The sequence below is a fragment of the Notolabrus celidotus genome, chromosome 22 (assembly GCF_009762535.1).
Source record: "Notolabrus celidotus isolate fNotCel1 chromosome 22, fNotCel1.pri, whole genome shotgun sequence".
In the NCBI taxonomy this organism is placed as follows: domain Eukaryota; kingdom Metazoa; phylum Chordata; class Actinopteri; order Labriformes; family Labridae; genus Notolabrus; species Notolabrus celidotus.
In genome coordinates, this window is record NC_048293.1 from 22,346,766 (window position 1) to 22,373,574 (window position 26,809).

General features: G+C 43.1%; 2 protein-coding genes across 3 annotated transcripts in view; both read left to right on the forward strand.

Annotated features, from left to right (window-relative positions):
• Positions 1–5,230, forward strand: part of ccdc88c (coiled-coil domain containing 88C) — a 48,212-nt gene extending 42,982 nt beyond the window's left edge. For both annotated transcript variants that reach the window (XM_034675195.1, XM_034675196.1), the window contains exon 31: positions 256–5,230. In XM_034675195.1, the coding sequence (XP_034531086.1) occupies positions 256–999 (744 nt within the window). In that variant the 3' untranslated portion in view covers positions 1,000–5,230. The remainder of the gene's footprint in view (positions 1–255) is intronic.
• Positions 5,231–7,109: 1,879 nt separating this feature from the next.
• On the forward strand, positions 7,110–24,466 carry LOC117805868 (ovarian cancer G-protein coupled receptor 1). The gene is made up of 8 exons (XM_034674457.1): positions 7,110–7,222; positions 17,079–17,377; positions 18,225–18,374; positions 19,179–19,312; positions 19,394–19,616; positions 19,709–19,889; positions 20,963–21,466; positions 24,212–24,466. The coding sequence occupies exons 2-7, from the start codon at positions 17,285–17,287 to the stop codon at positions 21,430–21,432; spliced, it is 1,251 nt and encodes a 416-aa protein (XP_034530348.1). The 5' UTR covers positions 7,110–7,222; positions 17,079–17,284; the 3' UTR covers positions 21,433–21,466; positions 24,212–24,466.
• The last annotated feature ends 2,343 nt before the right edge of the window (positions 24,467–26,809 follow it).

Genomic DNA, 26,809 nt, shown 5'->3' on the forward strand with positions numbered 1-26,809 from the left:
AAACATACAGGATGATTCAGAGATGAAGACCAAGATTAATATTTACCAATTAACTCTGAATCTTACATGGAATGCTAGTTTCTCTACTCTGATGTGATTGTGAGGCTTGTCAGGTAGGCAGGACATGATGGTTTCTGGATTACCTCCATCTTTGGGCTTCATAACATCTCCAAAAACCACGAGGTGACATCACTGAGGCTGTGATATTGACTCATTTACCCATAAGTCACCTCTTCTTGTTCTCTCTCTTTAAAGGTGTCGACAGGAAGCAGGGAGGACTTGGTGACCGACTATTTCACCAGAAGCCCCGCCCCCTCCGTACCAGCCGGCAGAGATCAGGTGACTCCCACAAACTATGTCACGCCCACTGTGCAGTCGTCCAATCAGAGACCGGGCCAGAGTGTCAAACCCTCCCCTCGGACGCCTGTGGGCCAATCACCTGCTTCGGGTTCAGCTGTCACTCAGAGAACCGGCCAATCCCTGAGCAGAGCGTACAGCTTAGCCACGGCTGACTTGCTGCGCTCCAACGGACCAGACAGCTTCCGTGGAAATGACATCCAAACAGATGGTGTCGTCAGAAGACAAGGGGGAGGAGCCGGTGGGAGGGAGCGGCCTCTGTCAGCTCGTCTTGCTGGTCCGACCAATCAGCACGCAGACGGGAGCTTCCTGAACCCGCCGATTCACCACTCATCCTCGCTTAACCTTCAAACAGAGCGGCACGCCGAGAGAGAGCGAGGGCGGGCTCGAGTCCCCGGTAACAGCTCCCACCATCACAGAGGAGAGGTCGCCATGGTGAGCCCCGTCAGAGCCGTGCCCGCCACACGACCTGAGAGCGCCTGCGAGCACACGGAGGGGCGGGGAGGTGACTCCGCCCACCTGAAGAAGGATGGTGAAAAAGCGAGGTGCGGCTCTGCTGAACGCGCAAAAAGCACGCCGTCTTCCCCTGACCCCAACAACGACGACCCGCAGACGGTGTGGTATGAGTACGGCTGTGTCTAAACACTGGAGTTAAAGCTGCGGCTACGTCTAAATACTGGAAATGAATGCTGCTGTCAGCTGGAGGTGAACACTGGAGCTTTGTTTTGCAGAAGTCTGTGGTTACAACCGGGAGTCTGTCTAAATCCTGGGAGACGAAGCCACATTCAAAAACATCTCAGCACATCTGTTTGTGTTTCTTGGAGCAAACTTCTCTAGATGAACAAACAAACTTAACTCCATGTTCCACCTGCCTTCACAGCGGATTAAAACTGCTCCTCAGCTGCTTTAGCTCACATGTTTCTGACGCTAAAGAGCTGCTGAGGGATTTCCTCCACAAACAAACAATTACTCTGCAGCCTTTAGGATCTGTGGAGTCCAGTCAGCCGCATTTCTCACCACAAACCCAACATGCAACCTGTGCAACTCAACACTAAAGACGATCCCTGAGGATGCTGGAATCCGTTCACCATGCTAATTTATTCACACCGACGTGATCCAGTAACTAGCCTGTCCAAAAATGAGAGTTGAGAGCGGTGTTACAGGAAGTTTGGATGTTAACATCCTCTTTTAGAAACATCTGACTTCTGGGAATCCAAAACAGCCGACAGCTCTCCGTGCAGACTCGTGACAGGAATACTAAAGACGGGCTAAGTCTATGAGCTGGAACTCTTTGACTGCCTACTGACGCACAGTCTGACCCCGTTAATGTTTCCCGGATGCCACCAATTCTGTGGAAATGCACACCAGGAATTAACCCTCACCGAGAGGGGTGATTGAACTAAAGTGAAGACGATTAGAAGCACCAGAGCGACTGAATGTATCCGATTTCTTCTCCTCCTCCTCCTCCTCCTCCTCCTCCTCCTCCTCCTCCTCGTCTTCGTCTGTAATTGAAAACAAACACTGGGAAAGACAAAAGAGGAGGAAATTAAATAAAGCGTGGAGAGGTGAAGCATTTTGAGGAGAGTGGGAATGAAAAGACGGATTTAGTGACGGAGAGATAAACAGGACTCCTCCCTGTCAAATTACAGTCTTTCTCCCTCCATCTTTAGATTCTGTCCCAGCATGCAACACTCTGACACTTTACTGGAAATGTTGCCTGTCCAGAGCCAACACTAGTACACACACACACACACACACACGTATGTAATGATACACACACACACAGAGGCATTGTCCTTGAGAGGGTTGGTTATGGCTTTCATTCGCACACACACACACACACACGCACCGCCGGGTGACCACTGTGTTTGGGGAAGAGTTCTGCTGCACGCTAAGTTAGACACACAGATGTAACGTCCCACAACGGAGAGAAAAAGAAGATGAGAGAGAGAGAGAGAGAGAGAGAGAGAGAGGCTAAATCAGACCCCCGGTGAAGCGATTTATGAATGAGCTGAAGTTTCAGTCGCTGCTCCTGAAGGTGAACAGACCCCGATATGCAAAAACAAATTCATCCAGGTGTCTCCAGTTTGTCTGCAGCCCCTCTTTGGAGATCAGTCCTCTGATGCATGAAACCTGCTTTAACACATCATTTAGAAACACAGACACTGAAGACGAATACTCAACTACTCAGAGATGTTTCGTGCTTCAAGTGTCGCCTCCAAACTTCCTGTGCTTTTAGAAAGTACCTAACTTTAAGTTGGGTCTTTGTAAGGGTAAAAATCCCTTTACTGAATTCCTCCGAATCAGGCTGCTCAATCATTAGAAAGGTCATCGTTACGTTCGCAATAAACACATCGAGAGGGTCTGAGCTTGTTGCATGACTCTGCGTGGTTACAGGACACAGTGTGGATGAAGGTTTGCATGTTTTGACTCCACTTCTTTGGAGCCAATTTAGAGGTGGGGGGGAAAAAAGGACTACAAGAACAACACAGACACACAGACTGTATTTTTAATTGTTAATGCAACCTTCAACAAAGTTTCTGCACATTTCACAACACAGCATATTTCATATTTTCTCTCACATGCACAGGCCGACCTCCAAAGTGTCTGGTCCCTGAACTCACAACAGCAAAAAAAATGTAGCCATGAAAGCTTCTTTTTGTGTCTGATTCCCCTGCAATGATTAGTTTTGCAAAGAAGGCATCACAGTGATAATCAAGAAATACTCTGCAGCACATTTTTAGAATTCTCAGAGTAAAACTTTAGACTCTCTTTAAAAGTTGTGTCCTGCAGCAATAGCATGAAATTAATAAAGGCAAATCATGAGTAAAAGAGGGAAATCCATCATCGCACTTGATTGAGACACAGGTATGAGCCACTCGCCCACTTTTTGAAGCCTTAAGTTCGTCATTTTGGCCGTCACTGTCGAGATGAAAAGTTGCTCTAAAACTTCCTCAGTGATCTACATCATAAAAATATAACTCTAATGAGAACACGATTAAAAGACTTGAGACTAAAGAGTTTATACATTTATAAACCCTTCAAGAATTCAATCAGACGAGTGTTTGCTCAGGAGAGTCGCCCCCTGCTGGCTCGTAGAAAGACTGAGGATTTTAGTCCTTCAGGTGCAGACGGAGTCCTGGAGGCACGTGGATGATTTTGCGATTTTTAAAAGAAAGGTGATGATTATTGTTTTAATTGACTCTCATACTTTAAACACTCGATGACGATGATTGAGAGGAGGTAAAGAAACACTGGAGTTGTGAAAATGAAGACTAATTCGACTGGAATCCTTCGCGCAGCTTTCAAGCGGCGAGCGCGTGTCGATATGCAAAGAGCTAAATTATTCTGTAACATTTGTACATGTTAGATTTTATAAACTGGAGGAATATCAGAAGGACGCTTTTTGTACAAATTTTCTTGAACATTTCATGTTAATACCAAAAAGAAAAACCCGATCCAGATCATTTCATAAAGACTTTGTGATTCCACTGTAAAAAAAAGAAGGTGTTGATTTTTTTTTAATGCTGTTTAACGTTTTCATGTTAGAGGTGAAGTGAAACACTGGATGAGCTGCAGCCCGTCTCATGCTGCTTTCTACCGTCTGCACTTCTGAGTTATTACACTCAAAGCCCTTCAGGTTGTTCCCTCGTATGTGTGTGTGTGTGTGTGTGTGTGTGTGTGTGTGTGTGTGTGTGTGGGTGTGTGGGTGTGGGTGTGGGTGTGGGTGTGTGTGTGGGTGTGTGTCGCAGCACTCTGCTTCAGTTTGCTGATGTCAAAAGAAAAGAAAAATTGGATTCCAAGTAACATTTTTTTCTGTTATTGCGGTGACACCCTCACACACTCTCTGCGTGTGTGTGTCAAAACACTTATTGCCTTTCTGGGAAGCGTGTGTGTGTGTGTGTGTGTTTCTCATCATCTCCTTCCTATCACACCAGATGAAGGTGTGTCACTCCATCACCTCTCCTGCTTACATTAAAGGGTAATTCTGGTGTTTCTTAACCTAGGTGCTACTTTTACATAACGTGTGTTTGCTCCTGTAGACCACGTCAGCTGGCAGCAGTTTCCAAACAGCCGTATGACTAAGAGTCCGGTCAAAGTTTGTCCTCTGGAAGTTCTTGTTTTTTGCCACAGACAGTCTCTGATTTTCACTCTAAGTGTCTGACATAATTACAGAAACGATCCCTGTGAATCAACTCTAATTTAATATGATTATTAAATCATAAAAAGCTTTCAAACAAATCAGACTCAATTAAGAAGAGCAGATACTTCACCTCCCTGAGTGCACATAAATATGAACGGCGTGCATCCATCTACTCCCATTGTATAAAAGTGAAGCCAAAACACCACCTTGATCAGTGCATGCATGGAAGCGGTGTAGTTCGAAAACCTCGCTGCTCCCTCAGGTGGACTCAGTCCACAATTTTTTCTCCACTCTTCTAATCCAGTATAAAGGCGCCTCATTGGTCGACTGAGCTGTCAATCATGACATCACACCTTTTTTTAAGTCACACTGATTTAAAATATTTAACACTCAAAGTGTGAAAGTAGGACCCAGGTTTATAAACAAATACCAGAATGATCCCTCAACTCTTCTTCTAAACTTCTCTCCTTCCTCTGTCGAACACCTGATGACGGTAAAAAAGTTGCAGACGGCTTCACACGTGGAAGTGAAAGCAGATGTGACGTCTGTGATGTTTCACTGCGCTGACTGGAATAACTGCTGCTGGAGTTTCACTCTGCGACCGCTCTGCTGTGATGAGACGTCCGTACAGACTTCTGGTTTGAGAGCTTGTAGTGTGATTCAGTAGAGACTGAGGTTGATGTCATTGGACCTTTAAAGCTTTTGATAATAAAGATTTATAAAGTCTAACTGATGCTTGTTTTTAATCGTGTCATTTATTAAGGTGCCGACTTACAAAACATTCACCTGAAACTATTTCAGGATTTTTGTTTTGCAGCAAGTTGCAGATGAAGTGATTTTTGAACTACAGAAGGAAATATTTGCAGTTTTTTTGTGAAGCATTCGACCTTTCATTGTTTTCACAGGAAGGAGGAAACTCATCGACATCGTGAAACCAAAAACTTGGAGAAGTTTCAGTTCCGTCAGATCACCAAGAGCTTCCTTACCAACGTCTGTTGAAATGCCATCCTGTTTGTTCGCTCTAAGAATGGTTGCTTTCCTTTCACAGTTCCTTATTCTGAGAGTTGAGTGTTGTGAGGGCATGCTGTCGACCTCAAATGTAAACATTAACACAGACATGTAGCATGTAGTGGAATATTACACCACAGGAGTCTTCATGCAAGACTACACACATTCAGAAATGTATATGTGTGTGTGTGTGTGTGCGGGTGTGTATGTGGTCATGAGTAACAGAAGGGAAATCACCTTCAGACTCAGACTGCCGAGGAAAACTGTTGAAACATGAAAGTCATCTGTGAAAAATCTGAATCACTACAACTCCTTCACAAAACTGTCTTCTGTCCCGACACTGGGTGGGTGATTTTCAGGTGGTTTCCTGTTTTTCCAGACACTCCAACTCCGATTTGAAGATCGCAAATCTGAACTAATCAATATATTTAAAATGATAATGAACATGATTTATTACCTGAGCTTGCAGCTTCCAATTGCACGAAGCATTTTTGCATATTTTAGCTCATTGCATGTTTTTTTCTTCTTCTCAAACTTCCTGTTTTGGTTCATTTTCACCTTTTTAATCGGCCTCACTTTCACGAAAACAAACAACCGTTGAACTCAACATACACTTAAAAGCATTGCAAAGATTTAGACGTCGAAGAGGTGCATACTTCTCAAAAAGGAGTAGGTGGAGACCCAAACAGAGCTTTCATTTAATATGATTATTCAATCCTAAAAAGCTGTTATGAAGCTCTCAAACTATCAGACTCCATTAACAAGAGCTTAAAGAAATGCAAGCTTTGTAATGACCAGCTCATTATTAACGTTACATTTGAAAGAAATATGTAAGATTAATATTTGGTTGTTCATCAGTGGAACATAAATGCTGGATTTACTGCTTGTTATGCTGCCTTCAAAGTTGCTGTAAAAATCCCTTAGTGCAGCTTTAAAGCATGATACTCACATGCTGCAGAAAACTTTGGATCATATTTGAATTCAATAAAAATTGATGTTAAGATTTTTTTTAAAAATGTAAATGAAGATTTATATATATATAGGCAAGGCAAGGCAAGGCAAAGCAAAGCAACTTTATTTGTATAGCGCATTTCATACATGGGGGCAACTCAATGTGCTTTACATTAAAAGATTAAAAGCATTGGAAAGATTCAGACAGGCATAAAAGAACATAATTAAAATGACAAATATAATAAAACAGAAAAGAAAAGGAAAATTAGAAATATATTAAAAATTACATTAAAATTTTAATTTAAAGTGAGTTAAAATGAGCTAATAATATATATATATATATATATATATATATATATATAATTTGTATATAATTGTTTGTTTTGTTTTATATTTTTATTTCCTCTGTTTTCATGATATAGATGGTAATTAATGTAGAAACTGTGCCAAGCTGGGCAAAATCAAAATAAACAGTTAAAAAAAAGATTTTAAAAATTTGAGACAGAGAGAGAGAGAGGGAGAAAGAGACGAAAGAGAAAGTGTGTGAGAGAGAGGGAGAGAGAGAGAGAGCTTCCTTTATTTTGAGCATCGTGCTTTGCTTTCAGGCGCACATGTGGCATCTGCGGTGTGTGAGGAAGAGGAGAAACCACGCGCGTTTGTGTGAAATAGAGAGAAAGAGAGAGAGAGAGAAGGAGGGAGGGAGGAGGAGGAGGAGAGAAACGGTGGTCAGAGTGATGCAGACCTTCAGACCGGACAGACACGGTAAGAAGAAGCGTCTTTATTTCTTATCTTAATTAATTACTAACAGGTGGTTGAACTTCAGAGCTCTCCTGTGTCTCTGTTTGCCTCCTCGGTTGAATCTGTGTGAGTTTTTATTTTCAGATTTATTTGAGATGATCTTGAGAGAAGCGTCTCTTCCTGTTGAATGCTCGTCATGAACGTCAAAGCCAACACGTGTTTGTTTTCAGGATTTAAATGTTGTGTACTAACTCTCCAAACAGAGCATGGATTATTTATCCTGACATCAGGTCGTGTCAGCTGCTGCTGTGGAGACACACAGTGTTGGAGGTAATCACTGAAACAGTCTCCATCAGTGAGAGAGGAGAAGCTGCAGACTCAGTGGATTCCTCAGGATGAAGGACTGAGATAATATATTATACAGCTTCATGTTTTACTCATGCAGAGTCACAGAGTCAGGTTTGAAGTGTGGGATATGGCATGTTGCTTATTTCCACCTTACACATTTTCATCACAAACCTCTGCAAGAGTCTGAAGATGTGTAGGAGATAGATCTGAATCTGATCTGATTTAATAAATAATCTTACTCTTGTGGATGTAACTGAAACTGCAGTTCCTCAATCCGCCACACGAGGCTGCCTCCAAAGCGAGTCAGTCTCCATAGAGCTTCATGTTACAGAGTCAAACTTTGCAGCAGACTGAAACATGTTTGAAGCACGGCACAAAAAGCAGATTTGGTGTCTTCAGTTAATTTCTCTGTCCGTAAATATTGTGCAGGGAATAAGTTTGTAAATAACTCAGCTGTTAAAGGTGACATATCATGTAAAATCGACTTTTTAATGGTTCTCTACCTGAAATATGTGTCCCTGGCATGTCTACAAACCCCCCGAAAATGAAAAAAATCCATTCTGCCCCTGTTCTGATTTCTCCACCTTTCTGTAAATGTGTGCTGAAACCAGCCGTTTCAGTTTTCAGTGTTTTTCATACGTCACAACGACATCCGGTCTGTAACGGAAGTCAGAGCTCGGAGCTTGTTCAGCCCATAGACTGTATAAAATACAACTCAACCCCTCCTCCGTTTTTCATTACCTGCACACATGTGTGCTAACAAGGAGCTTAGGAGGGAGGCATGCTAGTTGTAGGCTGTCTTAATAAACACAAAGGTCGGTTTTACTCCCCACGTCTGCAGATTTGAAGATCTAGTGGATGATTTTTATTTTTCATGGAAAAGTGCTAGCGCTAGTTAGCATAGCCACATAGCTACATGTTCGTAGCTGTGTACCAAGACACACATACGACATACTGACAAATAAAACAAAAAGAAACACTAAATCTGTGACCAATCGTTCAGAAAGGTCCTGCTGCAGGCGCCTCTCCAGCAGGATCAGATTTTGGATCAGATTCAGAGGGTTGAAGTAACGCGGGTCTGTGAGCAGCCTTGTATATTCAGCCAACATGTAAACATTAGATCAACGTGCTGGAGAGCCGAGGCCACATCCACTTCCTGAGGGGGCGTGGTCAGAGAGCTCATTCTCATTTAAAGGCACAGACACAGAAAACAGCCTGTTCTGAGCAGGGCTGAAAAAGAGGGGTTTACAGGCAGACCAAAATCTGATTTCAAAGTGTTTTTTGGAGCATAAACTTTAAAGACATGTTTTGGGGACCTCTTAGACCAATATATTTTGATGAAAAAGAGCGTAATATGTCACCTTTAAAGTTTAAATAAGGGTTAAAGTTACTCATAATTCAAGGCCAACACACCTGCTGATTCAGTTCCTGAACGTCTCTTCCAGGCCGTGTTTGTGGTGTTGTCATCTTAGTCTTCCTGTGTGGTGTATTGTACCATTAATCTGTGCAGCTGTGTTTCTTAATCTTAATATTTTGGTGATATGATCAAAGTCAAGTTTAATGCTGGACTCAGTTTAACCTCTTCCTGCATGAAGGTCCGAATCAACCACATCAGCATCCAGGGGTTGTTCTGCCATCGTAACCAACTTATGGATCTATACGCTGATGTCCACACTCTGAATTTAAAGAGAGGCTCTACAGATGTGAAGGTGTGTTTAGACGTGTGTGTGTTAAAGTCAATGCAAGGAGACAAACTCTTGCAGGATGTTGCAGGTGAGACGACAACAGCCTGGTTTATACTTCACCGTAGCCCCCGTACCTAAGCAGAGGCCCTTGCACATAGCCGACATGCACCTCCTCATCCTGCATTTACGGCACTTGCGTAATCGCTGCCATTGAACATCAATTCTCACAGAAGTAAGAACCTGGCTTGACTTCACATGAATCTGACAGTTTTACTTCCTTTGATGAGCTCCATCCGTCCTTTTTTATCTGCGTGTCTGTGATCAGGTCACGGTGATTTATTGTCCCTCCATCGAGGCCTCTTTCTTGTTGGACACACCCGGTACGCCCCTAAACGCCTGAGCCACCTCAACTGACTCCTTTTGATGCAACGTAGATCAACTTGTAAATCAAAACGCTGTGCCCTCTCTCTCCTTTATGGAGACATATTTTACAAATCTGCACCACGTCGTCAGTATTTCATTTTCCTCTCGATGCATCGGCTGGGTGAACGAGAGGTGACATCAGTTTATTTTAGGGCGCTGCAGACACGTGTCATCATGGCTGCAGGCTGCTTCAGTCAATCACTCAACCAACCACTCACAGGCTGACTGAAGGACTGATGAGTGACTGATTCAATGTAAATGATGAGCGGACCGCTAACCAGAGCACAAAACAAGCATGCATCCTTTCTCCGAGTCAAACCGTGCAAAACAGGACGCTGTAGGTGTAAGAGCTCGGACATAACGGTGGATGTAAGGGGAAAAAGACTCACTTGAAACTGAGTATTTCATGTTTTCATGTCACTTACTCTCTGCTCAGCTCAGTCATATTCCTCTTGTTCAGTGTAACCCACACTCAGTCTTTGATCTTAACCACTGTGTAGAGCAGAGCTGTGTGGGTTTGACCAAAGTTTGACTGCACAGTGTCGCTCTGCAGCGTCTGACTGACATTGATTAACAAGCTGGTTTCAGTGTTTCCGGGAATCCGTCTGCTTGCTCGCTCTCAGGTTCAGACTCCTTGGCCATGAAAACAAAGAAGTGACCCTGCAGCTCTTTTCATCTCGCCTGCATTTAGACTTCCCATCCATCACATGCAGACTCTCTCTCTCTGTCTCAGGCCATCTCTCAGTGACTGACTCCGTTCTAGTAAACTGTGTTGACGTGAACAGAGGAGCCAAAGCACTCTGGTGCACCACAAAGCATTAGTGCTCACCGTGTACATCAACAGCAGAGCATTAGTGCTCACCTTTACACCGACAGCACGAGCCTCAGAGAATTAAAGAGACGTTCTTCTTATCACACAAATCAGATTAGAGCCAGAAATAAACAGGAAACAAAGACACAAACATTTAAAGTGTGTAAGTGATTCGTCGACTCCTCCTCCGCTCAGATATCCCCTGTAATCACTCCTGACTGGTGCTCCTCTGGATAACTCGGGCACCCTTATTTTAATCTCCTCACAGCCTCCATTTGGGTCCCGGCCCAGACGCTGGGCACCGTTTGGACAGCTCTTTGTATACATTAACCTCATTCATCCACAGAGAGGCCGTGTGGGGCTCTGCAGACACGAGCAGAAAGGCAGAACAAGCCTGTTTGTAATGTCAGTGGCTTCCAATGCGGCGATCAGCTGAGGCGGAAGTGCTAAATGTGGGGACTGAGGACCGCCAGAGGCCTGGAGGAGAGTCCAGCTGGCCTTGAAAGGAGTGCTGCAGAGTCGTTGATGGACTCGAGAAGCCCCCTTGATGCTCACAAGTCTTTCTATGTTGCACTGAGCTCACAGGGATCCTTCAAGACCTCCACCTGAGACTCTAGCAGTGATGTAACTCCATCTTTGAGGGTCCTACTGATTTAAAGGAAGAGTCTGAGGCTCCTTTAGACACTTCAGGACTAACTCTGGGCAACAGAAGCCCCACACCAAGTCTTAAGTCCTTATAAAACCCTACTGGATCTTTGCAAGTCTGCATGAGTCCTTTTGTAAACCCTTTGCCACCTTAGAGAGCCTCAAAAAATCCCCACGTCAATAAAACCCAGAGGAAGTTTCATTTTGTAGTCCTTGCTCCCTTCTACTTCCTGCCCTTGTGTCTCCCTCTTTGATTACCCTCATTAGTCTCACCTGTGTGACACACACACAGGTGAGACTAATGAGAGTAATGAGCGTGTTCACACCTGTTGCTCGTTACCTGGTGTGTGTTCTGTTTTTCCTCCCCTGTGTTTTGGGATCTTTAAGTCCTTCTTGTGTCCGGTGTTCTACGTTGTTTACCTTCTCCTGCTCGTCGCTCTGCACACGGGTCCTCCTCATTGTGATGATATTTTATTTATTGATCCTAATGTGGAGGCTCTGAAACGTGTGTCCTATCTGAAATGGTTTTCATGCACCTCCTCTCTCTTCAGTCTGATAAGTCTGTTGTTCAGACTCTGGCTGAGCGGCAGCAGCAATTAAGACTCCTGCATGAAGCCTCGGAGGAAACCTTCGTTAATATTCTGTGTTTGTCCGGCAGCAGCAGGTGTTTAGAGTTCTGGCGGTGAACCGTCAGTGAACTGAAATGTAACCCTTCTGTAGTTGAGTTCTTATTTGGCCTCAGGTAACAGGACTATTATGAACCAGAGCTGGCTTATGTGCAGCTCATTTCTTATTTACAACATGCTGGAGAGGCTGGCATGAAGCGGAGAGTGCTACAGTCAGGAAGTTAAATGTGTGTATTTACTGCCTCTTTTCACACTACGCAGAGCCTCACTGCAGCTTATTGCTGTGAAGTGTCCCAGGCTTATTCGGCTGAATTATGAAGCAGGCTGCAGCCCTTTCAACAGGACCGGACCTCTTACTCATAGTTAAGGAGGGATTTTATTCCTCCTGATCTGCTCTGGTGTGAGAGAAACCTGAAGGACAGTCAAGCACGCACTTTGACGATTGTCTCAGTTCATGCCTGTCCTCACCGTGAATCTGGATCAGGTCATTTGTAACTAACGTACGTTTCCTGCAGGAAGGATTGCTTACTGGGATGATGCTCGGCTTTAATCTTTCCCATGTGATAATATCAATAATCAATCATCAGCCTCAGTTTGTGTTTCTCTTCTTTTGCACAGAGACGGATGATATTCTGAGTCGTGGTTCAAGCAGCGTCCGATCACCGCTGGGTAAACTGACTCCTCAATCAGTGGAGGGGAAAGGTCGTCGTGCACACATGAAATATGCTTCACGTCATGTCTGATCTCTGTGAGATGATGTAACAGGAGAAAGACCGTCTCACTTGATTTACCTTTGCAACGAGTCTGACGACTGAAGGATGATTCAGCCTGTGTGACTCAGAGTGTTTCTGTGATGAATGAATTCCTCTGAAGATAACTTTCAGGCTGTTTCATGTTTAAATTGAGAGGGAGGGGGAGTGGATGGAGGAAGACGCTGGGAGGAGAGAGAGGGGGATGACATGCAGCAAAAGGACGCTCATTTCAAGCCTCTGTGCTTTGGGTGCATGACTCAACCACTGATGATCAAAATGTGAGAAACCTCAGACATTTAAAATAGATTTTACGGTGTTGTTTCCTTTAGTGTGTGGAGAGCAGCAATATGACCACAACAGCAAACCTTAGTCCTCACTCTGAGAACGGAAACTATCTCACGATTCAAGGAATCAAACCTGGCGGGAAGAAATGAAGAAATCCTTCAGGTGTGAATGGATCCTCTTCATGTGGGACCGGCCTGCTCTCAACTCGTGTGATGTTAGCATTGAACATGTGTCTCCTGATGGATGTGACACAGGTAGATTTACAGTTTAGTGAGATGTATGTCGCGCTGCTTCCTGCATGTGTAGACGGTGAATCAGATCTGACGGAGAGCATCCGCTGTAGTGGACTATAAATCAAAACAAAGCAGGGAGGAAGAGGATTTACAGTCGAGGACAGAATGAGGAAGATGCCAAGGTGTGAACATATTGTGCAGGTGGAGTCGAGGCATGCACAGAAACTGGCTTTAGGAGAGTTATGGAGAGTTAATTTTCTACTTTGACGCATCTTACATCTGATCTGTTCACATGGAGGAGGCGGCAATAAGACCTGTACTACAGCCGGCCACCAGGGGGAGCTCTAAGAGGTTTAGCTTCACCAGACCAGAGGAGGATTTATTTGATCCTGAATATAATTCCAGGTGAGATGTTCAGATCTGTGTGATAGTCCTGATTCAGTTTGTGCAGGTAGCATCTCTCATGACAAACACAAAGTGGCTTCGCACACGCTCAGTAAGTCCGCATCAATGCAGACTCACAGTTGGAGGTTTAACAACCTTCTGATGTTGTTCGATGTGACAGAGCCTCCACATTGAAAACAGAGTGGAGGCCGGCTTTAGAAGGCCCTGCTTCTTCCCTGTCAGGGTGTTGTAAATCAAACATGGCCGCCAGGTGAATTAATCAGCTGTCTGCTGCACTCGTAGACAGACGCATTACTCAGAGACAGGAAGGGAGGGACGTTCACACCAAGTCGAAGAAGTCTTTCCAAGGAACACTTCTGTTGTTTCTGGATGTTGTAATGTCAAAAAGAACATTTTAAAGGTACCCCACCTTCGTCTCAATATCTAAGACTCCTTATTCACCGCCTCAGTGCAGGTATGGGGTCAGGGCTTCATTCTTCTTCTGTATTTTCTCATACTTTGACACTTTGATAAGGATGCAGTAGATTTGTGTCGCCTCTGTCCACTCATCTTGAGATTTTGCATCAGATGATTTTATTAAGAATCGATTTGAGATGATCTGGAGAAGCTTCAGGAGATGCTCTCAGGTGTGCAGCCACATGAGAGGAAAGTGTTACAGCATTTAAATTAGTCTGTGCTGTTACTCAACTTCCTGTTCCCAGAAATGAGGCATCACTTGGACTTTGTGGCAAAAACAAAACAATGAGTATGTGGTTTGTGCATGATAGCAAAACAAAGTGATGCTTTGAAGTCAGTTACCTTACACACACACTTTGTGTGATGTTAAAGAATTTATTTTAAAATGAATCTGATCGTATTAAAGGGATCGACTGGATCTTATCTTAAAGTCAGCATGTTACAGAAAAATAAGGTTTACAAAATCAGATGAATCATCCAGGCTTTGTTCAAAACGAGGTCGTCTAGTCAACTTTCTGCAGTTCTCTAATGCTAGCTGCAGCTGCTTCATACTCCTCTGATACGATCTACAACATGTTTTGCAAACTGCCCCTCGCCCTGTGACATCTGCAGAATGATATCAAAGAGCAAAGTGTCCATATCGTTCTGCAGCTCGATTAAGTTTGCTCTTGTTTTGCGTCTAATTGTGGAGATGAGCTGTCGGCACCTCTACTTAAGCTGTTAGCGCTGGTGCTTCTGTTTTAGACGTTTCTTGCAATGAGGTTCATTTACATTGGTGGAGCCAAATTTGTCCCTGATGAATGTATGATGGCTCATCTAAATACATGCAAACAGCATCAGTGCACAGAATTAGGCATTCTTTTTGGTTAAGTGGATGCAAAAGCTGCACAATCCTTTCAAGAACCAAACCCTCTGAAATCAGAATACAAAGTGCTTTTCTTGTTCACCAAAATGTTTCAGTCTTGATGTGAGATACTCATCTTTGCAGGAAACAGTAAAGGTGCATGCTCCTCTTTTTGCTCTGGAAGCACTGAGTGGGTAAAAGGTTAAGACTCTCTGAACAACACGGTTCATCTTGAAGTCTGTATTTCGTGACTGGTTTCCTTCACCTGGCCGAAGAAGAGTTAAAGGCGAGGGTTAGCTTGACTCTGAAGGAATGCACAGTTTATCCAGCTGTTCCTTAATCTGCCTGCTGGTGGTTTATTTAGGAAGAGAGAATCACACAGAGGAGACGGACTGTGTGAGGGAAATAGAGATGATGCTTGTGGCTTCAGTGTGCGGTGTCGAAGAGGCTCTAAATGTTTTTTTATACCGTGTCATTATGGAGCCATTCTAAAGATGCGGGGACGCCAAAACAAAGAAATGTAGAGCAGTTTATATTCAGAGACTTCACAGTCGATGTGATCGTGTTTCACCGGAGCAGGAGGTCAGAGGAACGGAGCAACGCTGCACTTAGATACTCTTCATAAATCTGACTGCTTTATTCTCACAGCGTTACATTAAACAAACTCTCACTGTGAGCACTCCACTGAATTTAAGTGTCATCCCTGAAGCAGTGCAGAGTTGGGCTGCATGTGGTTTTTGTGTTTGTTGATATTTTTATTATCAGTCTAGGAAGTTTTACGATTTTAGAAGCTTGACCCAGACTTTAAAGCTAAAGTCAAACTAATATTTATACAGTATAGCAGCTTATATAACACGCTGATGATCATGCAAACAACAGTGAAGGAAAATAGCTACAAAACATGACGTGGACAGGACGCTGTTGTCGTAGGGGTTGAAGCGTGCACGCCTTTTAAAGAGGCTGTAGTCCGGGTTGCAGCGGTCGCTGGTTCGACTCCCAACCTCGACCATTTGCTGCTCAGACCTCTTGCGGGGGTGTCAGGAGGTCTGAGCCAGCTTTGGGCTGCGACTCAACACAGAAAAGATTCAATGTGTGAGTCTTAATCCTTGGGAAGAAGTTCTGAGATGAATCGAATGATTAAAGTTATGATTCTGTGTCTGGCTGGACATTAAGACTCTGCAAGTTATGGACTTCAGAGCAGCGAAGGGGGCTGATCATTTAGAATAATCCCTCCTAATTTAAATAAATATTAAGACCCAGCACTATTCACTATGTACGTTAAGTTACATAAGTACAGAGAGAGAGAGGGAGTAGATCAAGTAACTGGCCACATATACAATTTATTGCTCTTGTATGAATGTTGCTTTATAAATAAACTTGCCTTGCCTTCTTCCCTCCGCACTATACTTCCCAGATTTGCTGTTTCTCCTCAGCTGTCAGATCCAATAAAGGAGAAAATGCCCAAAAATATAAGTTAAGAGGGAGAAAAAAACATGACGTGGAAAAGAACTCCAGCTCGTTGAGAATTCGCCTCGTTTTGGTATATTTAACTTTCCTACAGTCAAGAAGTATTTATTTTACACTCCAGAAAAGGACGTCAAGATGTGTACATTGAGTGATAAGACCCCGTGGAGACGTCTTCGTATCTTCAAAGAGGCGATGAGGTCGACTGCAGGGTCGGATAACCTCTCATGAAGCTCAGACGCTCGTGCTGGCGGAGGGAAAGTGATGAAGGAGCAGAGATGGAGATTCCAGTTTGTCACATTTCCTTCTTTAAGAAGTTGAGATTGTGATTTTGAGCAGCGGTTTGGTCACACTCCTGATTGAATGGAATCTGCAGCAGTGAGTGAGTCAACAGGAAATCACAGCTCCTGCTGACGCACTGAGTCTCTTGTAGTTTATTAGATTCTTTAAACAGATAACGATTCTCTCTGACTGAGTGAGTGTTTCACACCCTCTCTGACTTTGATAATCAACCTATCCAGCAGCTGTGGGAGGAGTACATAGATTTAAATCAGTCTAGCTCTCAGCTGTGATGATGGATTTCCTGAGACATGCAGACTTTCAGATGAGGACTGTAAGCTTGACCTGCTGATGGTGAGTGAGCTGCATGAAGAGTAGAAGTTTCAGGTGTAATAATTCAGTCTGGATGAGGAGAGCTGTGGTTTTCTGGAGCTCCATGTCAGCAGAGCAACCATCAGATCTGTGTCTTTGCAGTCATGTCATTTCATAGCATTTTATTTCTCTTAGCACATTTAGCTCCATATGTTTTATTTTGTGAGATGTTAACAAGAAGCTCCAAAGACAGAAGAAGAAAACTTCACTGTTTCATGATATTAAATATGAAATACATTTTTGTGTTCACAGCGGCCGAACTAAACGGGACTAAATCAAAGAAGAGCCGCTGAGGTCTACCACAATCATGAAGAGCTGTGTGTGTGCGTGTGTTTGTGTGTGTGTGGTGATATGATAGTGAAGTGTAAGTGTGAACATGTCTGAAAACATCACAGTGAGTGTGTGCATGTCAGAGGTAGAGTAGTGTGTGAGTGTGTGTGTGTGTGACGGTGATCACGATGTCGTCGTCGTCGCAGGACTTGATAAACTGCACCATCAGCCATGAGATCCACCAGTACCTCTTCTCCTGCGTGTACATCATCGTTCTTTTGGTGAGTGTGTGTGTATATGTGTGTGTGTTTGTGTGTGTGTGTACATCTTTAACACCTGAACTTCAGAGTGTGTTTTATAAAAGAGCAAAGGTGATGGTTTTAAGTTTCGGTCAGCGTGACACAGGAAGCTGACGCATCTCAAGATTTAGAAAGGTGAGTTCCATTCCGAGAAGATGCAGCCATGATGCTAAAGAAAGAGAGGTCGTTTCTGTGAATGCATCATGCTTTTATACCAAGTTTTGAAAGGTGAGAGCTGTGTCAGTGCACCAACACTTAAAATAAGACCCTGTGTTTGAGCAGTTAGATCCAGGGACTGTTGCATGCAAGTTTTGAGTCCACTGTCGACTTGATGTGGCTCCTGTTTCACCTGCAGTCCAAAAACCTGCAGGTTTGATGCACCTGGGTGTTACTTAAAGTCTGATTTAAGTGACTTAAGCCCTGATTATGTTTCATCTGGAGGTAACCTTTACGCCAAGGATGGTGCAGGCGTATGTTTAGAAAGGAGGGAATTCTCTCAAAATTTGACAATTATGACGCTGCTTTTTCACGGCAGCTTTAATACCTTTTATTTCTGTCACCTCCCTCTAAACAGAGAAAGTTAAGCTGCCATAACTTGGCTTTTTCCTTACTTTAACCATACTGGACTTAAACTGTGCTTTAGTACTGTATATCTGCATTGTTCATATGTTGTAGCACGATATTTAAAGGAGGACAATCAGCCTGAATGATGTTTCTCTGAGGGTTCAGTCACAGGGTTTTCTGAGCAGATGTTTTCTAATCACGCTTTAGTCATGAAGTAATAAATGAAAGGTGTTCAAATAAAGATGTCCGACCTTCCTTGTTTTAGATCGGTGTCCCCTCCAACCTGTACTCTCTGTACCACGCTGCTGTGCAGCTGAAGCAGAAGAACGAGCTGGGAGTTTATTTAATGAACCTCACCGTGTCTGACCTGTTGTACCTGGCTTCATTACCTCTGTGGCTGCAGTACATCTTTCAGGTAAATCACAACACTCATACTGCAGTCTCTGCACTCTTGTTGAAGCGTATCTGTAATATCTAAAGCAACTATTTCTACTGCAAAAAGACAATAACAACACGCAAAAGTCACCTTAGAAGCTAGAGGAGCATCTGAAGAGGGAAAACATCCACAAAGGGAGATAAATCCAGTCTTAAGAGTCACAAACAAACACCTGGAGATATTTCTAAAACTGTGGATTCCTTTCTTTAATATTTTACTGATATGTGAGCTGGATCTGAACCCCGTCCAGATTTAACGTGTGCTGTCTCCGCCTCTCGCTCCACCCTTTCCCAACATGTGTTTGAAAACCAGAGAAGTAGTCGCTGTTATCCTGCAGATGATCAAACAAAGTTGGATGTTTAAGACAAAAACTCCTCAGTGGACAAAGACAAATGATGTTTTTATTCCTTGAAAGAAGAAGAAGAGGAAGCCTTTTAGTCCAGTTTCCCTCTCAGATCAAGCTTTAGATTACCCTGACCTGGATGGCTGAGAACCTTCACAGACTTCTATGATGTTGAATTTTACAGAAACTGTGAGAGACACAAAAGCAGATCCTACTTTTGTTTCTTTTCTTTATACAATGAAAGTCTCCTCAGTTTGAATATAAAAGTGCAATACATCAGCTTTCTTTTCCTTTCACGTTACATCCTAACATATTCAATTCATCCTTGTTGTGTTACTTCATCATATCCCCCAACTTTCGCCGACGCACCGCCCTGCTGAAGACTCACCTCTGGGTTTTTTATGTTATGTACGTTGAATGATGTTCTGATGACGTTCCAGGACGATGACTGGAGTCACAGGGAGTGGTTGTGTCAGCTCTGTGGTTTCCTGCTCTACGAGAACATCTACATCAGCATCGGCTTCCTCTGCTGCATCAGCCTGGACCGTTACCTGGCGGTCGTCCATCCTTTAAGGTAGATAAGATATCATCATTTTCACCTTCATTCAAAACTCTAAATCAGATATTTGATGAAGTTTCTTCTTGGATTCGTCAGGTTCACGTCTCTTCGCTCGATGCGTGCGGCGTGGCTCGTCAGCGCCCTGATTTGGTTGAAAGAGATCGCTGTGGGCGTCGTTTTCTTCCGACATAAAGAACTGAGCCAAAACAGAGAAAACCAATCTGTGTGCTTCGAGCATTACCCCATGAAGTCCTGGGAGTATCCCATCAACTACTACCGCTTCACTGTCGGCTTCATGTTCCCGCTGGCCATCCTTTCGGTACGATAAGAGAGTTTCTTAAAACAGAGGGTTCACACTCTGACTACGGTATAAACACTTCCTGCAAATATCATTGTTCTTCGTCTCCTCAGATCAGCTACCTGTGCGTCCTCCGCGCTGTGGGTCGCAGCGCGGGGACTCAGCCGGATCAGAAGACGAGGGTCAGACAGTTAGTCAGCAGCACCATCCTCATCTTCCTCGTCTGCTTCTCCCCGTACCACGTCTTCCTGTTGGTGCGCACCCTGCTGGAGCGGGACTGCAACTTCATCGCAGGTTGAGTCTCTTTACGTCTCATCTTAATCCACCATGAGCAGAGCACTTTGCAGCATTTAGCAAGTTACAGTGGCAAGGACAAACTTCCTTTAACAGGCAGAAACCTCCAGCAGGACCAGACTCATGTTAGACACACATCTGCTGAGACCGTGTTGGAGAGAGGGATAGAGGGAGATGAAGAGAGAGAGAGAGATGATAATGGAGTGACGGATAGCAGTAGTTGTAGCAGCTGGAGTCTGGCACGTCCACAGCAGCAGAGATCCAGAGGAACCTACGAGACAAGGGAGCTCAGGGACTCCAGAAAGGTCTATGAAAAGAGAAAAGAGAGGGAGACCAGAAGAAAGAAAGAAGGAAAGAAAGAAAGAAAGAAAGGAAGGAAAGAAAGAAAGAAAGAAAGAAAGAAAGAAAGAAGGAAGGAAGGAAGGAAGGAAGGAAGGAAGGCAGGAAGGAGGGAAGGAAGGAAGGGAAAGAAGGAAAGAAAGAAAGAAAGAAAGAAAGAAAGAAAGAAAGAAAGAAAGAAAGAAGGAAGAAAGGAAGGAGGAAGGAAGGAAAGAAAGAAGGCAGGAAAGAAGGAAGGAAGGAAAGAAAGAAGGAAGGAATGAAAGAAGGAAGGAATTAAAGAAAGAAAGAAAGAAAGAAAGAAAGAAAGAAAGAAAGAAAGGATGAATAACAGACCTAAAAAGAGAATCTACGGCAGAGATCCAGAGGAACCTACGAGACAAGGGAGCTCAGGGACTCCAGAAAGGTCTATGGTTAGTAACTTTAATGGGACAGGAAGAGTTAAAGTGAGAGACAAGCAAAGAGAGGAGAGAGAGGGAAAGACAGGATCCCAGTGTGTCAGTCTAAGCCTATAGCAGCATAACTAAGAGCTGGTCCAAGCCTGATCCAGCTCTAACTATAAGCTTTATCAAAAAGGAAAGTTTGAAGCCTACTCTTAAAAGTAGAGAGGGTGTCTGCCTCCCGGACCCTGACTGGTAGATGATTCCAAAGGAGAGGGGCCTGATAACTGAAGGCTCTACCTCCCATACTACTTACTAACTCGTAGTATTTGTACTGGTTCTCTCCTCTTGCAGGAATATTTAACTACTACCACCTGTCATTGTTGCTGACCACCCTGAACTGCGTGGCCGACCCGGCTCTCTACTGCTTTGTGAGTGAGAGCGCCCGCCGCGGCCTGTACGGAGCCATATTCAGGCCCATTTCCAAGGTGCTGTGCTGCTGCTTACGCCGCGGCAACGCCAGCCCGAGCAACCCGACCACCGATTCCCACGAAGTCGCCACTGACGACAACAACGGACACCCGACAGTGACTCTGCTCACACACACCAGCACGCTGAACAATTTAAAAACAGACCCCTCGGGGAAGAACACGATTTTAATCACACAGACTGAGGAGAAAACTTTAACATCTTTAATTTTACACAACAACAGAGACTTGGATAAATGCGTGGACAGGGGCGGGAAGCCCAGCTGTGTGATTGCAATGGAAGAGTGGAGCATAAAGACAGAGAAGGCCGAAGGAAACAACAAGATCAACAGCTAAGATCAAAAGAAGAGAACGCACAACAAACCAAGAGGTGAGCCATGAGCCTGCTGCCCCTCCAGCTGAGTTTACAGAGAGAGAGAGAGAGAGAGAGAGAGAGAGAGAGCAATGTGAGTATGTTTTTAAGCTATGAATGACCCGGGTACATTTCTTTTGTTTCATATGACAATACGTCCTTATATATCCTTATAATCACGACCCTGTTTCCCAAAAAGTTGGGATGCTGTGTAAAAGAAACAGGATGTAAGAATTTGCAAAACCTATCAAATGTTGAAACTGACATAATTTATGCTTTTATAAGAATATATACTCGTTTAAATTTGATTCCAGCAGCACCTTCCAAAAAAAGCTTAGACAGGTCGTTCTGTTCTTGTTTGGGTGTTGAGTTCAGCACCTGGACTCTTCTACTACTGAGCCACGCTGTTGTAATATGTGCAGAATGTGGTTTTGTTGTCCTTCCCTGATAAAGAGGTGCAGGTTACTCATGCCATGTGCTCTAATAGACCCCTGTATCATCACGGATGCTTGCTTTTAAACTAGGGATTTAAATTTCAAGTATTTTCCGTGATCGATCTTTGGAAATGTTAACGATTAATTATCGATTAATCTTTTTTTCTTAAGTTAAAGTTTTCCATGTCAAAAACGATGCCAAATGCGTTTTTCCCCTGAATCAAATTTTCCTCCATGACACAAAGTATATAACTGACAGTATTGAATAGCTACGGATCGTATTGAGGTGCCCATGCAGTGATTTCCACTACAGAGTCAGGGAAAACGTCAGAAAGACTCAGCCTCCCTGGGATGTCCTTAGGATAGAAAGAAGAAGAAATGTATTTTATTAATCCCCAGGGGGGAAATTCAATTTTTTCACTCGTGTTATTTTTCGGTCATGCTACACGCACAGTTTTTGGTATATATACATACAATCATGCACACACATGCAGTGGACATGCACTTAGGGAGAGATGTCAGAGTGAGGATACTGCCATCAACTAGCGCACCCCGAGCAGTTGGGGGTTCGGTGCCTTGCTCAAGGGCACCTCTAGGCAAGTGAACCAGCACCTCTCCAGCTACCAGTCCACTTGCCAAACTTCGTCCATACTGGGACTCGAACCGGCAACCGTTCTGTTCCCAAGCCAAGTCCCTATGGACTGAGCTACTGCCACCCAGTCGTGTGACCAACTTGTTTTCCGTTCACATAATTAATCATCAGACTTTCCACCAGAGCTTTTCTTTCATCACTTTGCAACTTTTCCAGTCTTTTGTCGACTCTCCCAACTTTCATGAAACGTAAAACAACGTCTCTCTTTAAATGTCACTTTGTGCTGTTTGTAACTAAATTACGTGTTTTAACTTTTGCAAATCATCACATTCTGTTTCTGACATTTTGCACAGAATCCCAGCTCTTCTGGAAACAAGTTGTGATTGCAAATTTCTTGAGAAAAATAAAATAAAAGTTTTATGGTTCTAATTAAAAAAAAAAGATCCCCTTAAAAATGATAACTGTAACCTTTAGCTGTATTAACTGTCTAACGGAAAATGTACCAATGTTTTTGAAGCTAATTTAAGACATAATCTGAAAAGTGTTTGAGACCCTGCAGACTGCAGGAGCTGCGTGGATGGGTTGTTTTGTGTGAGTGGCAGAAGTTGATGGCAGTTTGTGGTTTCCACACTTCGTTGCATGCGTAAGTGAAGGTGTGAATCTCTGACGTTAGAGAAGCTAAAGGGAATAAACCTCTATTGTTTACATAATGCATGTATGGCAACTATATTGTTATGATTTTATATTTTTAAGAATCTGTAGACACATCAGTTATTGAACAGGAACGTTTTCAATGTTTGGAAGAAAATCAGAACTTAATAAGTGTCTTCTTACTAAATGTTGGCATGTGCATAAGTATGACTTGTTCGTCTTAATTCAAGAGTTTTGAAAATATAAAAAGTATTAAGTTACTGTCCCATAATGATGGCAGGTTTGATTGTTACAGGGATTAAATACTGCAGTCAAACATCACAGTTTAAAGCACCTTGTAATAACGACATGTGTATGTTCATTTAAAGTATTGTGACAAATGTGATAAAGAATATTTTTATAAAACTTCAAACTTTAAACTGAATCTGCTCATCTGTTCTTAGAGTGTTTGGTTTGCAGAGCGACTGTGTGCACGACTCTGTGGTTTCAGTCTTCTCTCTCTGAGGCTGAAGTTAGAGACAGAAGAAGTTTACGAGCTTATCAAACCCTGTCCCTCATATCAGATTACAAATGAGTGAAGAAGAGGAGAAAGCATTCTGTTGATGTGCACAAAGGTTGCACTAGTTGCATGACACAAACATCAGCCCATCCACTCGCTCGTGGAGAACTTTCCTGACTCTGACCTGCTGCATTGACACGTCAGATCCCTCCGAGTTCTTGCAGAAATTTAATTAGGGCAGGATGGGAAGAGGTCTAGGTAAGGTTCAGGGAAGTGTGCAGAAGCTGTCGACAGCCTTAATAAATGCACTGAAAACAGTCGATTAGACGACGTCCGCATAGTTTGCTCACAGTTTCCCTCTCATCTCGATCACAGCTGACTCTCAGCCTGCAGAGTCTGGCTCATGGTCGGACTCTTGGCCTCGGTTCTGGGTTAAATGATGTTGTGGTTGGCTTGATGGGAGTTATCAGTGTTTGTTGCTTTTAGGAGATTAATAATTAGTTTTCAGGTGAATCAGGAGATGAAGATTAAAATCAATCAGTGTGAAAATAAATGTGTTTTCAGTGTGCCACTGTGTTTGTTTTCAGAACAGAATCCTTCCTCTGGAGGCCTCAGTGATGTCCGAGAGATGTGCGTGCATGAGCGTGTGTGTGTGTGTCTGTGTGTGTGTGTGTGTGTGTGTGTGTGTGTGTGTGTGTGTGTGTGTGTGTGTGTGTGTGTGTGTTAATCTTGGCTGTATCAGCTGTTCCTGGCTGCCGCTGTCGTTCAGCAGGAAGTCACATTAAACTCGGGTCACTCTGGCGTCAGAGGTCGCAGTTTAAAAGGAGCTGAAGGGAGATGAGGACAGCAGGATGAAGCAGAAGCAGAGAGGTGGAAACTCGCTTATGTACTTTAGCATCTTATCTTAAAATATATTTCACAGGTTAACCACATCTTATATGACTCTGAGTAAACTTATCTGTTTTAAAAATCCAGGAATGACTCATGTTTTTACGGGTGGTGAGATTACAAACCGAGCTTCAGAGATTCTGAGATTATATGAATTAAATCAACAAGGCTGAAAGTTAATCTGCTGTTCTCCAGGACAGACTCAGTTTCTTGCAATAAAGTTCTTGTAAGGAGTTTTAATCTCACTTTAAATGTGACTGAAATGAAGAGTAATGCTTTTGTAAGACCTACAATTCAAACAACACCATGAGGAGGAGGATGGATTATTTATGTGTGGTTATTTAAAACACCTGTCACCCTGTCGTTGGGTAGGTTTCTCAAACGATGTGATGATTAACAGCCTTTTGTGAAGTTTTTCATGCTAAAGATTCATCAGGTGTTGCATGTTAGAGATTGAAAATAAACAAGCATGAATTTTCTTTTCTTTCTTTTCAGTAAAAATATGTCTTCCTGCTTCGGCCAGAGGGGGGCGCCAAAATCTACAGAACTGTAAAATTCCTTATAGTAGCTTTAAAAATATGAAATTTTAAATTACACAAGTTACCTCTTATACAAGAGCACGCTGCACGATGAGGGCAACAAAGTTAAAAAATTGTGCATTTAGTAACAAATAAAATGGAAATATTTTTTATTATTAGACAGATCCACAAAACACATTCATAAAATAAATTCTTAAAAATACAGCACTCGAAAGGTTTAATTAAATATTTGACATACATTTATTTTATTGAACAGTTTCACTCTGAAAAAAAAAAGTAAAATATGTTCATTTAATTCCTTGTTGTCTAGATTAATGAATTATATCATTTCTAGATTTATTTAAAAGATGTGAGGAAAAAATGGCAACTTAAAAACACACATAATAAATACCAAAAGTTTAACTTAATTCCCTGAATACCTCCACAAATACTGAATTAAAAATCAACTTATATATATGTATTTATGTCACAGTCCCTCCTCTGTGAATGTTGGACTTGTAGTTTTTATTCCTTATGAGTATTTTATACATGCTGTGTTTCGTTTTCGTCTTCTCCCCCCTCTCAGTGGCCACAGCAGCAGCACACCTGTGTGCTCTGTCACCATCAGGCTCCTGCTGAGTCACAGCTGAGCCTGATCAGTAATCAGGAGGTTATATAGGAAGGCTGCAGCCAGAGAGTCTCAGCTTTTGTCTGTGCAACTAGTGACTGTCTTTGCCTGCAGTTATCAAAGCTTAGGATGTAGCCTCTCAGTTTTTCTAGTAAACTCTTTGCAAACCTGCTCCTGAGTCTGCTTCTCAAAGATTGGGAGAGAAGGGTGCACACAATGTTTGTGTTGTGATGCCTTCAGGGACATCTTTGCATGTTTTCTGCCCGTGTTTGCAGCCTCACTCAGCCCACAGTGAGCTTCATTAAGACTTGGCATGAAGGGGAAATTGGCACCAGTTCACCAAAAAGCATCTGATCCCTCTACAGTTGAGACATACTGTAGCTCCTGTAAAGGAAGTGACTCTTAAACACCGTCTAAAACAAACCTCAGCTGTTTATGTCTCCTGCCTCTCCCTCGCTGTGGCTGCTCTCTGCTTTGAGTAAATTACAAATGTAAGAAACGTGCATAGTTTATAGGAAGTCCATTTAAAGCTTGTTTTCCTGGTACTGTAAACGCTGTGAGCAGAAAACAATCTGAAGAAGAGCAGGACTGAGAAACCTACTCTCTGAACGGAGCTGTGTGAGGCTGCTAAATGATGATGTTATTCAAGTATTCACACTGTAGAGCTCTTTCTGCAATAACACATCACACTATTATTTGCCTCTCTGTTTGCACCATCAAATCCTGCCATTTACAGCCTGAATGCATTTGAACATGGTCTGCAGCTTCTTTAGATTAACTTTTCAGTCGAGAAAGAAACAGCCGAGACAATCATTATGTCTATTTTCCCTTCAGGCAGGATGGATGGAAAATGTGGAGCCATAAGAGAATAGCACTGTGGATGGAAACAGCTATAGTTCTTTTACTACCCCCTTAACACGACCATAAGACTGTTTCTTATTCTCTAAACATAAGTATGTCTTCTTCTGCTCTGATGATTCAATAAAAGTAGATATCACCCCCTAATTGCACAAAAAGTTGTGCATCATTTGCTCCATCATTTTGCTATCTGCTCAGTTTCAAGGTCCACTTCACAAAGCATATTGCCCTAATGATACCCAAGCTCAAACACACCCTTAAAGTTTTGCAACTGTGTGCAGTTTGCTCTTGTT